At 42.2% G+C, this 15,914-nt stretch overlaps 1 protein-coding gene across 6 annotated transcripts in view; it reads left to right on the plus strand.

Annotated features, from left to right (window-relative positions):
* The window catches only part of LOC147174980 (semaphorin-4B-like), a 109,456-nt gene that overhangs the window by 14,869 nt on the left and 78,673 nt on the right, over positions 1-15,914 (plus strand). For 3 of the 6 annotated variants that reach the window (XR_015094703.1, XR_015094702.1, XR_015094705.1), the window contains 2 exons: positions 851-906; positions 13,034-13,130. Coding sequence is in view for 1 of the 6 variants with exons in the window: in XM_086074792.1 (XP_085930918.1) it covers positions 851-906; positions 5,572-5,856; positions 13,034-13,130 (438 nt within the window). In the remaining 5 variants the exon portion in view is untranslated. Of the gene's footprint in view, positions 1-850; positions 907-5,571; positions 5,857-11,244; positions 11,402-13,033; positions 13,131-15,914 lie in introns of those variants that run through there. The other 3 variants (XR_015094701.1, XM_086074792.1, XR_015094704.1) reach the window with 2 other exon arrangements.

The following is a 15,914-nucleotide window of genomic DNA, read 5'->3' on the forward strand; positions in this document are numbered from 1 at the left end:
ATTTTTTTTTTAATGAAAAAAAAACATAACATGTTGGAAATCTGAAAAGCTGTTCAATAAACATGCTTAAAGGCATTTAAATAAAGTTGAGTGTTGGAGTTTGTATGATTCCAAAAAAAAAAAAAATCCTTTTGCTGCAAACGAATATCGGCTCCAAATATCGGTTATCGGCCTCCTCGACTACAAATAATTTATATCAGTATCGGCCCTGGGAAAAACAGAGAAGAAAGAAAGTAATCCAGGTCCATAAAGTAAAAACCCTGCCACAGTTTGGCTTTAGCCCCTGATGCTAACTAGATAGCTCCCGAAAAGCACCATGGGAGCTAGCTAGCTAGCTAGCTAGCATCCGGGACTAAAGCCAACTTTAGCAGGGTTTTTACTTTCTGGACCTGGATTTGCCACCTCTGGTCCTCATTAGGGTTGCTGGTGAGCTTGAGCCGATTTTGGATAACAGAATACGCCGTCGACTGGCAAATAGAGGCAAACGATCATTAACGTCTGCGGACACTGGTGACTTACTTACAGCAGAAAATCTTCTTTGTTTGTGTCTTGCATGGCCACTGGAGCTAAAAAATCTAATTGAGAGAAAATTATAATTTTTGCAGTGGTTCATTTTTTTCCAATGGTCTATTTTGGTGGCGGTGGGGGGGGGGGGGGGATATGAGCGCACATTGTGACAAATCTGCATGATGCGCCAGTATAAGCGCCTTGTGAGTTTATTTGTCACCGCACTTGTTTTTTAGTATGTTACGCATCTTCAGCGTTTTCCAGCCCACGTGTGTGAGTGTGCGCGCTTGCGTGTGTTTGTGTGCGAGGCGATGGCGATAATTCAACATCTTTTCACCGTCAGGCATGCTGGTAGCAGTGTGGGCTCGTGTTTGGCGTTGTTATGGCTACAGAGCTCAGGTGAGTGTTTTCTTCTGATCGCGCCGACAGAGAGGAGGAAGGTGAGGTTCGAGTTTGAACTTTGAGTAATTGAGCCAGTGGCTTGCTTGGCTTGACCATCAAAGCATATGGAAGGTATTAAAAGCGGGGGGTGCACGTCACTTTTTTTTTTTTTTTTTTTTTAATCATGGGCCCAAAATGTGTCCAATAAAAAGCAACAGCATGAACTCACAGGCTGATTTAAAAAAAGCACTGGTGATGCAATTGATACTTCCAAAACAATCACGCGTGTGGCTGAACGCGAGCGACGACTGCTGCTGCTGCTGACTTGATGATAATTGTTTTGAGTCCAGATATACCCTAAATCAGGGGGTCACCATTGTGTTGGGTAGCCCCCCCCAAAGGACCCACGTGAACACGCCGCCGGCCTGTTCTAAAAGTAGCTCATCGGTGATGAGACGATTGTGATTTCCCAGGGAGGTTAGAATAGTGACCGATTGAAAATGGGAACGCTGGCAGATATTTATAGAACAAAATGTATATTCAATTGATATTTAAATGTTTTATTCCTAATTATTCTTTTCACATAAATGAATATCATTAATTGCTCATAATAATGTATAATAATAACTCGGGCCAGACAATATGTTTTTGTTTTTTTGCCTGTGCCAATTCAGATATTTGGTGAATACAAATCTGATAACCGATTAATGGGCCAATTAATAAAAAAAAACATTTTGATCAAAGATGCTTGACTCACTGCTGCCGCAATTTAAAACGTGAGGCGAGCTCACTTAAACGAGGCAGACAAAGTATAGATGGCAACTTCGCTTGTAAATAAACAATAATCTGCCCAAGCAGCTCTCATCTTCCCATTCAATCTGCCCCCCTCCCCCCCCCCCTTTTTCAAATAAACTGTCCTTCAATCACTCTCCTGCAGAAAAGATGCTGTGAAAGGACCAAAATAAATAATCATAAAAAATAAAACTAAATAAAAGACAAGCCTTCCTCCGTTTATATATAAGACAGAATATTAGCAATGAAATAGCTTCGCTCGGAGACAACATTGGAGGAAGGAGTGCGCGGAGAGCTTGGAGAGAGAAAAAAAGAACAGAAAGAAAGAATCACTGAATATAAAGGAGGAAAGACAGAGTTGAGGGAGGAGAGGAGAAGAGCATTCAGCAAGGAGGATATAAAAGGAACGGGTTGGGGGGGGGGGAGATGGAGGGAGAGAGAGCGAGAAATAGATGGGGTGGGGGGACAGGAGAGAGAGAGAGAGAGAGAGATCAAGAGCAAAAAAAGAGGAGGGGAGTGAGTGAGTGAGAGGACGAAAGAAAAAAACAGAGGAGGAAGGGAGCGAGGGGGAGAAGGAGGGATAGTCACAAGAGACTCAAAAACCACAGGATAGGAAAAAAAAACTCTCTGTCTCCAACTCTGTATGGAGATGTACAATCCCTTCGTATAGGAAGGAGGGGGGGGTGTGTTGGGGGGGGGGGGGTCCTTGCATTTGCTCACCTGGAACACAAAGTACACCAACCAACAAGTTCATTCAATAAATGGACAATGTAAGACCGCGTCCATCAGCGGGAGAGCGTCTTGCCGCCATTTGCTCAGGGATGTGCTGTACTTTGTACTCCACAATTTCAGCCACTGCAAAGACCTTCAAGAATTCCCCTCAAGATGCTGTCTTGAGAGTGTAAATCCTTTTAAGACCACTCTTGTACCTCAAATCACTTTCCCGAGTGAAATGAATGGATATGCCATTAATTCATTAAAAAAAAAAAAACACTCATGATGTCATGTTTCGGTTCCGTAGGGGTTGGGTTTTTGTCTGTTACGGGTCTTCTTGTTGTTTTTGTCTGTGGTTGGTGTTTTTTTGTCTTGTGCTCCTGGTTTCTTCCCTTGTCTCGTTATGTCTAACCACGTCCACCTGTGTGTGCGCGCCTTCCCTTCCCCAGGTGTGTCTCATTAGTGTTGGTGTATTTAGGCCCCCGTCCACACGAAAGCCAGTTTCAACGTATATCCTCACAAGTTTCTTACCGTTTAAGCCGCTCGTTCACATGACGCGTGTGCACGAGATTTAGCCTTAGGCCTTAGGCAAAGTTCGTTCCTCAAACAAATCTCGTCCACACAGAAGCCCTTTCAAGACTTGCGTGTGTCCAAAAAGAAGACGCTGAGGACGTTTAACGGCTGTAATGTATATGCCGAGTCTGGAGTGGCGCTGTAGCGCAGCCGCAGGGAATTAACGCAAAGCGTAGAAGAAGGATCAGCGAAGAAGTCTTAGTCACAGCCAAGTCGCCTTCATCACAGCTAAGGAGCCATTAGGTGGGTTTCTATCCACCTATTTTTATTCAAATTTTCAAGAATTGCGAAAAATAAACTGAATGATAACGCCAGAAATGTGAAAAAATTCGCAAAAAGGTTTTTACGCTTGGGGGGTGGGCGCATTTTGGCGATGGAAACAGGTTTTGCGAATAAGCGACTACAAGACAGAAAATACGCCGCACGTTTTGACCGATTCCACGTCACACGCACGTTGGTAGTCACAATAAATGGCGGATGATAAAGTAAGATAATGCAATTTTTAAGTGGCTTTATTAACAGCAGCTCTCAATGTAACCACACACTTCACTTACATGCGTGAGGGAAGCCAACAAGACAAACGACTTGCGTTCAGTCCGTCAAAACCAACATTCCCACCCGGAACTCCCCATTGTCCCAAAGTTCCGTCGGTACAACGTCATCTCGCGGGCGCATATTCGCAAAAGAAGAGCGGATTGAAACGGGCATAAGTCGCATGTCTGTTTTGCAAATATTCACATAATTCGCATAAAAATTTCAATTGGAAACCTGACTATTAAGTAGCCTTCGCCACAGCCAAGAAGCCACAGTCCCAGCCAAGTCAAGTCAAGTCAAGTCAAGTCAAATCAGGTCCTGTCACATCACGCTGCGTTCCAGTCATGGCGACCAGTCCAGTCACGTCCTGTCCAGTCATGGTGACCAGTCTACTCACGTCCTGTCCAGTCATGGCGACCCGTCCCGTCCAGTCATGGCGACCAGTCTACTAACGTCCTGTCCAGTCATGGCGACCCGTCCCGCCCAGTCATGGCGACCAGTCTACTCACGCCCGTCCGGTCACAGCGACCAGTCCCGTCCAGTCATGGCGACCAGTCTACTCAGCCCGTCCAGTCATAGCGACCAGTCCGTCCAGTCATGGTGACCAGTCTACTCACGCCCTGTCCAGTCATGGCGACCAGTCCCGCCCCGTCCAGTCATGGCGACCAGTCTACTCACGTCCTGTCCAGTCATGGCGACCAGTCCCGCCCCGTCCAGTCATGGCGACCAGTCTACTCACGCCCTGCCCAGTCATGGCGACCAGTCCAGTCCCATCCCGTCCAGTCATGGCAACCAGTCCCGTCATGTCTCGTAAGCATTCAGCTTAGCATTCCCACACAATTTCTGCAGAAATTGCACTTAAGTCTAGTTTTCTGACCAAATGGTGAAAAACAGTTGAATGAATGAATTTGTCGTCTTTTTCCGGAATCATCTTGAAACAACTGTCTCAAGTCTGACTTTTCCGTGATGTCTGTGGCGAGTGTCTGTCCTTACGTAGTGATACAGATTTACAAAAGGTGATGCCCACCCTGATCCCCCCCCAGAAGCTTATCAACACGAGAGGTCTCCGGAGTGCTCCTGAGGCTCGGACACTTTAAGGCTGGACCAGACGCCAGCGTCTCTCCTTTTACTCGAATTCCTGCAGCTGGTGCTAACAAATCTCAGCCGGAATGACTTTTCTTTCCTCCAAGTTTCATTCTTTTTCAAATCAAACCCTTTGTCTATCTCTCCTTTTGTACCTTCCCCTTGTTTCCATGGTTACCTCTCTCTGGGCTGCGTACACTATCTATCTCTTCCTCCGTTTGCCTCTCTGTCTCCCTCACTCTGTTCTTATCTTTCTCATTTTGCTTTCATCTGTGCCTCCCTTCCTCCTGCTTTATCCCGCACCCTCCTCACTCCGCCTTTTATCTCTCTTCACTTTCATCTGTCTTTCACCTTTCTCTCCCCTTCAAGCCTGCCATTCCATCATGCTGCCTTTTCTGCTTCTTGCTTATATCGAGAGAGGAGGGGGGGGGGGGGGGGGTGGGGTGAGAACTTTTATCGCTTTCCCTGTCAATTCTACATTTTTAATCATTTCCAATTCATCCAAGCCCACTTTCAATGCCACGGAGTCATGCATTAAATTGTCTCGGTGGCGAATGTGTGGCTGCCAGATAGAAGCCCAAAGTGTGGGTTGCTGTAGTCTTTTCCTATCATAAAGGAAGGGGAATGATTTCCGTCATGATATCGGGAGATGAACTGGCCTGCTGTGGTTTTGTCTTCCGCTGATGGAGACCCCCCCCCCCCCCCCCCCAATTCAATGCGGCCATCCCCAAGCCTTTCCTCCATTTCCATACACCATCACTTACTGTACACGTGCAAAGGAAAAAAGAAGAAGGCACAATCGGATTATTTTTGAGTTACTTGAATTGAAGCCCGCCGGGACCAGAGCCGGTGCGGAGGTACCTTTCTTTGCCCCCCCCCCCCCCCCCCCTGCACAGATGAAGATGTTTCTTCTTGCACACCTCAGCTGGGAGATAATTGTATTCAAACAACACCTCAACTCATCATGTGAAATCGCCTTTGTCACAGCCAAGTCATCTTCATCACAGCCAAGTCGTCTTCATCACAGCCAAGTCATCTTCATCACAGCCAAGCCGTCTTCATCACAGCCAAGTCATCTTCATCACAGCCAAGCCATCTTCATCACAGCCAAGTCGTCTTCATCACGGCCAAGTCGTCTTCATCACGGCCAAGTCGTCTTCATCACGGCCAAGTCATCTTCATCACAGCCAAGTCGTCTTCGTCACAGCCAAGTCGTCTTCGTCACAGCCAAAGCAAGTCATAGCCACTCCACAGCAAGTCAAGGCAAATCAGGTAATTTTATAATAATTCATAAAATTGAGTTAAAATGAAAAAGGATGTACTGTACTGTAAAAAAACGAGTGTGATATTAATTTGGGTTGAGGTCATTTTTCTGCCACTAGATGGCCTAATTGAATTTGTAAGACGCTGGTGAGAGCTCAGTGCATTTTTCTATCTAATATCTAATCTTTAACATCAAGTAACGTGAATTTCTTCACATTTTAAAAATTGTCAAATACAACTTGACCTCAGTCTCCACAAATATATTTATTTATATATTTTATTTATATTTATATTATTATTACATTTATTACGGCTAAATTTGGATGTGAACGTGTCTGCTGCGTTGCAACTGAAATTCAGAACAGGCTTTCCAAGTAAGGGGCGGTCATTGATCGTGTGTTAAAAAAAATGAGTGGCATTAAAGGAAGTTTAATAAGTTAATGACAAACTCATTCCATGAGACGCTGCATGCAGTGTGGGAGGAAGTTTTATTCCGCAGCTTTGACTGAAACTCCTCTCTCTCTCTCTCTCTCTCTCTCTCTCTCTCTCTCTCTCTCTCTCTCTCTCTCCATTGTCCCCTCCCTCCCTCATTCCCCGTCAACCCTCGCCTTCTCCCTTCCCCAGAAAGTGCCACCGCTATTCACAAAAGACAATAAAGAAACGCTGAATAGAGGAAGAGAAGGGGGGGAAAAAAAACGGGGTCCCTTGGCGAGAAAGGAAAGAAAAACAATGAGAGAAAAACAAAATGAAAAGAAGCCGGAGAGAAGGAGGGAAAAAAAGGGAAAGAAAAAGATATACACAGGAGGTTTTAAAAAAATGATTTGAAGCTCGAAAAGCCGAAAACATTTATTTGCCACAATGAGACATTTTGATTGTTGACAACGACATACTGTGTCGGAGGGAAAAAAAAGAAAACAATTCCAATTATTTAAGTTGATTGCATGATTTGACGTCCCTCTGTTATGTGCTATCAAAAGATCGAGAAAATTGAAGCAACATTCTTGTGTTGAAAGATGGATTTATTACATGCCAACAAAAATGCAAGTCGTTTTAAAAGTGCAACAGTAATTGGGCTGAGGTGTTTGTTTTATGTCGGTTACGGTATTAAATATGAAGCGCGTCTCTCGGCATGACGCGGTGCACTCCTGCAACGATGCAAAAAAACTACAACCGCAATGATAAATCTTCTAAATTCATATCTTAATTTAAGATGATCAGAAGAATTTGGGCTCTCTGTATTAACGGGATATTCTTGTAATTTTGAAATAATGTAAATGAAGTAAAAGTAAAACTAGTCCTCCAAATAATTACTTGAGTAAGAACACTCATTGAAAAGTAATGAGTAACTGGTGAGTAACCCTCTATTTATAACATTTGCATCGGAGCATGAACGATAAATAGACTACAATATAAAATAAAAAAAGTGCCACTTCAAATACAGAATCACTTTAACGTAAACAATAGGTTAAAAAAAATTAATTAATCACAAAAAAAATTATCTCATTAATTCATTCACTCTCTGCCATTTTCACTGAAGCTAAAACAAATCTTTATTAAGTAACTTGAGTTTCAAATAATGGTCTTAAATAATTAATATCTTAGTAATAGTAATACCTTAAATAATTTCTCATGAAACTGCAAAAAATAAAAATAAAAATGCTATTCTGACATGTCAAGGAAGCTGAAACATACTCAATGTAACACGTTAAGCCTAACTTCAAAATAAAGTTGAGCAAATACAGTAATACATTGATGGCAATGCAAATAGCCTGAGTACACTTTTACTTTGAAGTTGGCCCACGTTGTGGCGCAATGGCCAGCTTGACTTCCCTTTTTAGACCTTTCTTTAGTTGATGCTAGTTGATTGACATTGTAGTTGTGACCAACATCAACGCAACGCTATCCCGAACTCACGTTTAATCGCTCATTTAGGACGCTAAGACACCGCTAATTAATTACGCCATCACTGAAGTCTCGGACGTAAGTGGCTAGCTAGCGGCTACCTGTTAGCATGACCATGGAGTGTCCGGCTGACATTTGACAGCTGGTACCTGGCTTAGCCTACTTTCATTAGTTTTCTATATTCCTGACTAAGGCTACTTTGTAATTCACTCTCTATGTTTAAAGGAAGGGAATGTGCCTTAAATTGCACGTTTTCATTATTTTCAAAAAAGATCAAGAGGACTTTGTCTTAAAACGAGTGCATGTGGATGTTGTTTGGCAAGAGTCTTTTTTTTTTTCTTTTTTCTTTTTTTCTCTTCACCTTGAGTCAGCCCTCCCTCGCTAACATTAGCCGGATGACTGCGAGTCCGCCCACAAAATGACATTGCGTGATGTCAGCGCAGCAAAGACACGACGACGAGATTTATCAGCCGACTCGGCAGCTCCCGTCAGCTCGCCGCAAAGATTTCTTCCGACTTTCAGCTCGTTGTTTTTGCTCGGCAACTCGGCTGTTTTGGCTTCGCTGGAGCTGCTCTCGCGATGATGTTTCAAACCGATGCAGAACAATGAACAAGACGCTGCTACTGCACAATTGCTGCCACTGTGCCATCGTCGGGAAAATGAGCCAACGCTTTTGCTACAGCCCAAAAACAAAAATGGACGGATTTAACTTTTTCACTCTTTTCTAATTGAAGTTTGCAGCGTTGCCATTGATTCTCAGTCCGTTGATTGGTCAACTGAAAACAATCACTTTTGTGTCACATAAATTCCTCACAAAAAGTTAGGGATTTATGTTGAAATTCAAGATGGGCCTAAAATGCACATGTGAACTTCATTTGACCTTTTCTGAACTTGTGAATGTCCATTTTTTGACTCAATACAATACAGGCTATTTAATTGACTTTCCGGCTGCTTATGATTAGTGACAAAGACGTGCGCTTTTGATGATGAACTGAATAAATAGCGCACCGTAGAGCTAACGTAAGCTAGCGGGCTAGGCTTGCAATTATGTTTTGCTAATTTAAACTAGCGGGCTAGGCTAGCGGTTATGTTTTGCTAATGTAAACTAGCGGGCTAGGCTAGCGGTTATGTTTTGCTAACGTAAGCTAGCGGGCTTGGCTAGCGGTTATGTTTTGCTAATGTAAGCTAGCGGGCTAGGCTAGCGGTTATGTTTTGCTAACGTAAGCTAGCGGGCTTGGCTAGCGGTTATGTTTTGCTAATGTAAACTAGCAGGCTAGGCTAGCGGTTATGTTTCGCTAATGTAAACTAGCGGGCTAGGCTAGCGGTTATGTTTTGCTAACGTAAGCTAGCGGGCTTGGCTAGCGGTTATGTTTTGCTAACGTAAGCTAGCGGGCTAGGCTAGCGGTTATGTTTTGCTAATTAGATGTGAGCCAGACCATCCAAATATTTTCTCATGTGAGTAAATGTCTTCCACAAATCCGATAATGAAGAATTGGTGTTATATTTGCTCGATTTATCCGCCTCACCCGCAGGTGCTGGTGGATTCATTAAAATTTTTGGTTGATATTATTTTACAGTTGAATTTGTTCCTTGACCATGCTTGGAATTTAAAACACTGCAATCTCAAATAATCATTCCCCGTTGAAATGAATAAAACGTGTTGTAATTTGTATATTAAGTCATTCACAGGCAGCCATTTTCAGTGAAGCAACCCCCTTCGTTTCTGGCTGTTATTGTGGATTATGACTGATTTTGCAAGGCCCACAGAATATTCTGTTCTATTGCTATAAAAACATGGAACCTGGAGAAAAATAAAATAAAAGAGAGCAATGATGATGACATTACCGAATGAACAATACTGAGCTCTTTCAAAAAAACAACATGGAACCTACCAAAACAAAGATTAGAGTCTCTTCTTTCATCAGGAAAAAAAAGTATATTTCCATCTGTTTCCGTTTTGCAGCAATTAGCGTTAAAATATAGCTAAGTTTAATCAATATTCACAAATCTGTTGAAAACACTGTAAAATTAGCTTTTTTTTTGCAACATGGCCCTGGTTGATCTCTCATACTCTGCTGCCACCTGATGGCCATTTTTTTTGATAATAACTACCATTGCTGTAAGCGTCCTCTGCTGCATCAAAGCCTTCTGTACGTTTTAGCATTAAAAAAAACATTTAAACGTATAAATATGTTTTTGGGACCGTGGCAATATTTTAAATTGAATATTTTTATAAAATTTTGGGAGCAAATGAGTTAACGATGAAAAACAGCACGCCGTAATATTGTGCTCTATGAAAACATACCATAATGACATCGTTAAATAGCAGTAAAACTCGAGCGGGAAACGGCAATAAGCAGCTTTTCGAAGAATTGTTCACTATTTGCCGACGAGCTGCAAATCGTGAGGTGAGATGACTTGAGTTTGCTGCCACAGCACAGCGCTCGTCTCTCAATTGTGCGCTCGCAAGTAAAGAAAACAAATCTGCCAGTTCGCATCTCGAAAAACCTCATAAGTTGAGTGACTCAACTTCCCGGCACCGCTGCATTTGAAAGCACGCAAACCAGGAAGTGAGAGTGCCCCGAGACGGAGTGAAGGAAAAGCGCGTGATGACCTTGGCTACGCCTTGTAGACACAATGAAACCGCGGCAGACAGAAGAAGCGACGCACGACATTCAGCTTGGAGACAGACCCTGAGACTTCCACGTCTGAAAGACCCTGAAGGTCTTTGGCAAACATTGATGCAATAGCACCCCCCCCCCCCCCCCCACGCTTTTTTTTTTTTTTACCATATGAATGAGATGAAAGGAAAAAAAGAAACAGACCCATAATCCATTCCCCAAGATGCTTCTGTACCCAAACAAAAACATGGCTGACTACCTTGACAGGAAACTACAGAAGGCAGTCTTTTCATCCAGATGGAGCCTTCAGGAATGACGACAATACCAACAGTTGCTATTTGACCTTCCAGTCCAATTTCTTTAGTGTCTACAGGTAGAAGATAAATAATGGAAACTGTAATTAATGGACCCCGCTTCACCGCCGCCATTGCAGATTCCAAGTATAACTACTTTTTTTTTTTTAATACAGTTAACTCTATCTCACTCTAACTTTTGTGTACACTGGATGCACTTCCACTGTTGTCCACACGATGGCGGCACACATTTACAGTAGCTTGACAGTCTAATTTAAGAAGAAGAACAAAAGCAGGATGCCTTCCAGCTCTACCGAGTTTTTGTTGAAAATGATTGAACGTCATTTGCTGGACAAGGAAGAAAAAAAATGTTGCTTTGAAAAAGAAAATGTGCCTTCAGAAAATAACAACCCCGCCTCACTCCACCATTGCAGGTTCCAAGCTACGTCGTTTTTTTCTTCTTCTTTCTAACAGTTAAGTTAACTGTATCTCACTCTAACTTTTGTGTACACTGGATGTACTTCCACTGTTGTCCACACGATGGCGGCACATATTTACAGTAGCTTGACAGTCTAATTTAAGAAGAAGAACAAAAGCAGGATGCCTTCCAGCTCTTCCTAGTTTTTGTTGAAAATGATTGAAGGTCATTTGCTAGACAAGGAAGGAAAAAAATGTTGCTTTGAAAAAGAAAATGTGCCTTCAGGAAAATAACAACCCCGCCTCACTCCACCATTGCAGGTTCCAAGCTACGTCGTTTTTTTCTTCTTCTTTCTAACAGTTAAGTTAACTGTATCTCACTCTAACTTTTGTGTACACTGGATGTACTTCCACTGTTGTCCACACGATGGCGGCACATATTTACAGTAGCTTGACAGTCTAATTTAAGAAGAAGAACAAAAGCAGGATGCCTTCCAGCTCTACCTAGTTTTTGTTGAAAATGATTGAACGTCATTTGCTGGACAAGGAAGGAAAAAAATGTTGCTTTAAAAAATAAAATGTGCCTTGAGGGAAGTTACAAGTTAATTACTAGTGGAAGAAAAGAAAAAAAAACATTTATTTGTTTTGCATTATTTCGCGTTCATGTTACAAGGAAAACCAGAATCTATGATACTAGATTTTCCTAATGACGTATTCTCTTTTCATTTTCATTCTCACATTCGAACCTGTTGACAATTTTAAATCCTCAACGACCCTCCCTAATTTTTGGGACCTCCTGGACTGAGAAGCAAACGTGCTGCCACAAAAGTAACCCGCTTCACATTTTATTTTACAGCGCCGCTTTTGAAACTAGGTCAAAATCATATTGTAGAGAAGGATTCCGGTGTTTTTAAAAAAAAAAACTGCTTACGATAAATGCAGCCTGATGCCAGGCCAATCATGAGCACATTGACTTAATTAGCACTCAGCCAATTAGTACGAGGCATCGGTCTTCCTCTCTGGCAAGTGCAGCTCCTTTCATAATAAGCAATCGGTGCTCAGACACTTGTGAATCTTCATCATCATCATCATCATCATCATCATCATGTCACACCTACGATGTTAATTGTCACATCTGTCAAACGCGACGTAATGACCGCCAATGCAGAAAGTCGCCTTTTTGTTGTGGGAGGAATTGCATAGCCGGAAGCTGCTACGTAACGTATACATTTATTTTATTGTTACTTTCCTTTGTAGTGCAGTCACAAAATTGTACTGCAACTGTGTTTGGAATTTGATATATATATATATTTTTTGGGGGGTGTAAAAACAAATGTTGCTATTTATTTATTTAGTTTTATATATATATATACATAATTATTATTAAATTACAAGCAGCCTTTCTTTCTTTTTTTTTCTTTTTTTTTAAATGTGCTTTCCATCTTTGGCCAGTAGGTGGCGGTGGTTCCATGTTAAATTCAAAATTGGACTTGACAAGAACGCTTGAAAAAACTAAACGAACTGAAACTAATGAAATTAGCCTAACAGGATTAAGCATTAAGTAGCACAGATGACATTGACTATTTCAAACAACAATCATTCAAATTCAAATGATATAAAACGTTGAAGTGATGTTCAGCTATGACATGTCATGGATTATATTGAATTTATAAAATACAGGACCACACATCATACATCCTAACAAATAAGAAAAATACCTCATTGAAAGTTTTTAATCATGTTTTTTTTGTGTTCAAGCAATCGTCTGCCTTTTGTTTACAAACATGATGGGGGGAAAAAATCAGAAGTTGTTCTGCAACGCACCTTCATGCTGCTGCTGTTACGTTGGGGGGGGGGGGGGCTGCATGAATTCATGGCCTGCAGCCACCCTCGCGCAGGTGCAGACTTGTCAAGACTGAGACTTTGTTGTTGATTCACCTTGTTTTGTTCCAGGAAGAGGTCGCGCTTCAAAGCTGAAAGCCGCGCTCGTCATCATGGGGGTCAACGACACGCACGCACGCACGCACGCACGCACGCACGCAGCTGGCAGGTAAAATGAGATGAGATCATTCCAGAATTTCTCCTACACCTCCACCCCATCTCATTTTCAATTTAATGTCAATTTTTTATGCTCTGTGAAAAATGACTGATATTACTTGCACCTGCACTGAGTCACTTAACAGTAGTTGTGAAACTCTTCTTTGTTTTTGTCTGCATGACTGTATGATACTGAACTCATTAATTCAACTTCAACTCAAGGCGCCACTGTATTAAAATATCAAAAAATCCAAATCCAGGTCCAGAAAGTAAAAACCCTGACACAGTTTGGGTTTAGCCCCTTGTGCTAGCTAGCTAGCTCCCTAGCAGGTAAACGAGCACCATGGGAGCTAGCTAGCTTCCTAGCTTGTATCTAAAAAAAAAACCCGTCAAAAGTAAATCCAGGTGGAAAATCCAGGTCCAGAAAATAAAACCCTGCCACAGTTTGGCTTTAGCCATTGATGATAGCTAGCTTGCTAGCTCCCTAGCAGGTAAACAAGCACCATGGGAGCGATCACCAGGGGCTAAAGCCAAACTGTGGCAGGGTTTTTACTTTCTGGACCTGGATTTGCCACCTCTCTGGTAAAAAATGATTGAAATAAAATGCTAAAATTATTATAGCTCGTAGGGGTGTGCTAAAGAATCAATTCTCATAAGAATCGCGATTCACATTTAGTACAATTCAGAATCGATTTTAAATGTCCCCAAATCGATTTAATTTAAATTATTTTATACTGTCTTGCCTTTGTCTGTGTGTGTCTTTATTTGGAGCGCTGTTCATGTTGTACCCGGTTTGGCCACTGAGGGGCAGTGTGGTTCCACGCGGTCTAATACACTGTTAAGTTGTAGCCACATTAGAGAGTAGAAGGAAAAAGTCACGACCAAGTTATTCCAATAAAAGTCATTTTTTTTAGTGTGGAGCCGTTCTTTTGAGTGATAAAAGTGCTGCGAGTAGCGCGCTAATTAGCATTAGCGAGTCAGACTGGAGTAGATCATTACAATTCCTTGCACATCTACAGATTGAAGCAAAAATCATTGTCAATCAAATCATTTTGAATCAAAAAGCGTTCTTAAGCGGAAATCGGTTCTGAATCGAATCGCAGACCCAAAAATCGGAAATCGAATTGAATCGTGAGACATTCAAAGATTCCCACCCCGAATACCTACTGGTGGTGACACAAAATCTTTTCTTCTGCGTCACAAAAAATAATTGAGAGGCACTGACGTACATGCGAGGGTACGATGGCGTATTTGGGCCACGTATAAATATATTTTTTTACAGGGCGGGGGCAATAAAAAACTCGCAAATTTGCCACTTTATAAAGTCGTAAATGTAAAAAAAAAATTCTCGCAAATTTCTTTTTGTCCCGGAATATTGCCCCCCGCCATTGTATGAGGGAAATCCGCGACTAAAGAATTTGTGTTGTCAAATGTCACTCACTGCTGCACCCATGAGGCAGTTAACGGCATTACCACGAGTGAACGGGAAGTGACGGTTTTCTGTGGGCTGCTCGTCGTCGTCGTCGTTAATTGCTTCCCAGTAATGAATTGTGCTCTTTTAAACTAACCGTCGTCTGATGACTTCATTTATTTCCTACTGTAATGCGTTACTTTCCCGTCATCATCGACTGCTGACACAAGACGGAACGTCAACAAAGTTGTGACCACCGACTCGTGTTAGCGTTGGACGATATCGACGGTTCATTTGACATTCGCGATCGTCGACTGGTTCCCGGCAAACACAGGGAGCGCTTTATGGCTGGGGGCGCTTTGAACGGACTTGCGTGGTGACCTGCCAAGTAACGGGCACTATACGCCTTTTGTCTCCGCCTCCTCTCATTGAATCAAGCACCTGTTGGCTGCGCAGAGCTTCAAGAAGGGCTCTTTGATATCGAGACGCGCGGCGCGTGGGTGCGCATGCAAATGTGAGAGATGCTATCGGCGGTGTGCACTCGCCAATCTGCGCTCCCGGGGCGGCCGCGAGTCTTTAGACTTTTACAAGGTTTTTTATTTGGTCTATCAAAGGAGCGGCGTGCTTGTTGATTTATTTTTTGGTTTTTTTTTTCTTCAGCTCAACCCGCTGCTCAATCCAAGACACAATCGAGAGTCAAGGATATCAAAGACGCAGGATGAAAGTTGAGCAGATTGTTTGGCATTTTCCACAGTGAACTGAGAGACCACATACAGTGATTTTTGTTTTTCCAGTACAAAGTTACTCACTGGCATAAAAATTATCATTAAAGGATGGCACAAAACTAAGCCATGTGTGCCATCTAGTGGCAATATTACAATTTAAAACTACAGTCGATTTTTTACCCCTAATATTTTTTAAATAATATATTTTTTTGTTCTTTTTTTTAAACATTTTTGCAGGGTTTTAAAGATTTTTGGGGGCCTTTGAAAAAAAAGTTTTTTTTTCCCATTATATTTAATTAATCAACTGGCCACTCAGAGTGCTTGGTGCCACCAGGAACCCGTCCGTCCCTGCAAGAGGATGCATAACCGCTTTTTAGTATTGTATGTGAGGGAAAAAATGTTCAGTAGGATGTGATTGCATTTCAGTAGTGGCTGTGAGTGTTTCCATTATGTGTGTGAGAGTGTTTCAGTCGCATGTGAGATGTTTAAACTGTGTGTGAGAGTGTTTCAGTAGTTTGTGAGTGTATTTCTGTCGCGTGAGTGTGTTTCAGTTGCATGTGTTTAAATTGTGCGTATGAGCATCAGTAGTGTGCATGTGAGAATGTTTCAGTAGTGTATGCATGACTATTTGAGGAAATTAATTGTGAGAGTGTTTCAGTAG

Source organism: Leptonotus elevatus, chromosome 4, assembly GCF_054856555.1.
Source record: "Leptonotus elevatus isolate MCC_2025b chromosome 4, RoL_Lele_1.0, whole genome shotgun sequence".
Classification (NCBI taxonomy): domain Eukaryota; kingdom Metazoa; phylum Chordata; class Actinopteri; order Syngnathiformes; family Syngnathidae; genus Leptonotus; species Leptonotus elevatus.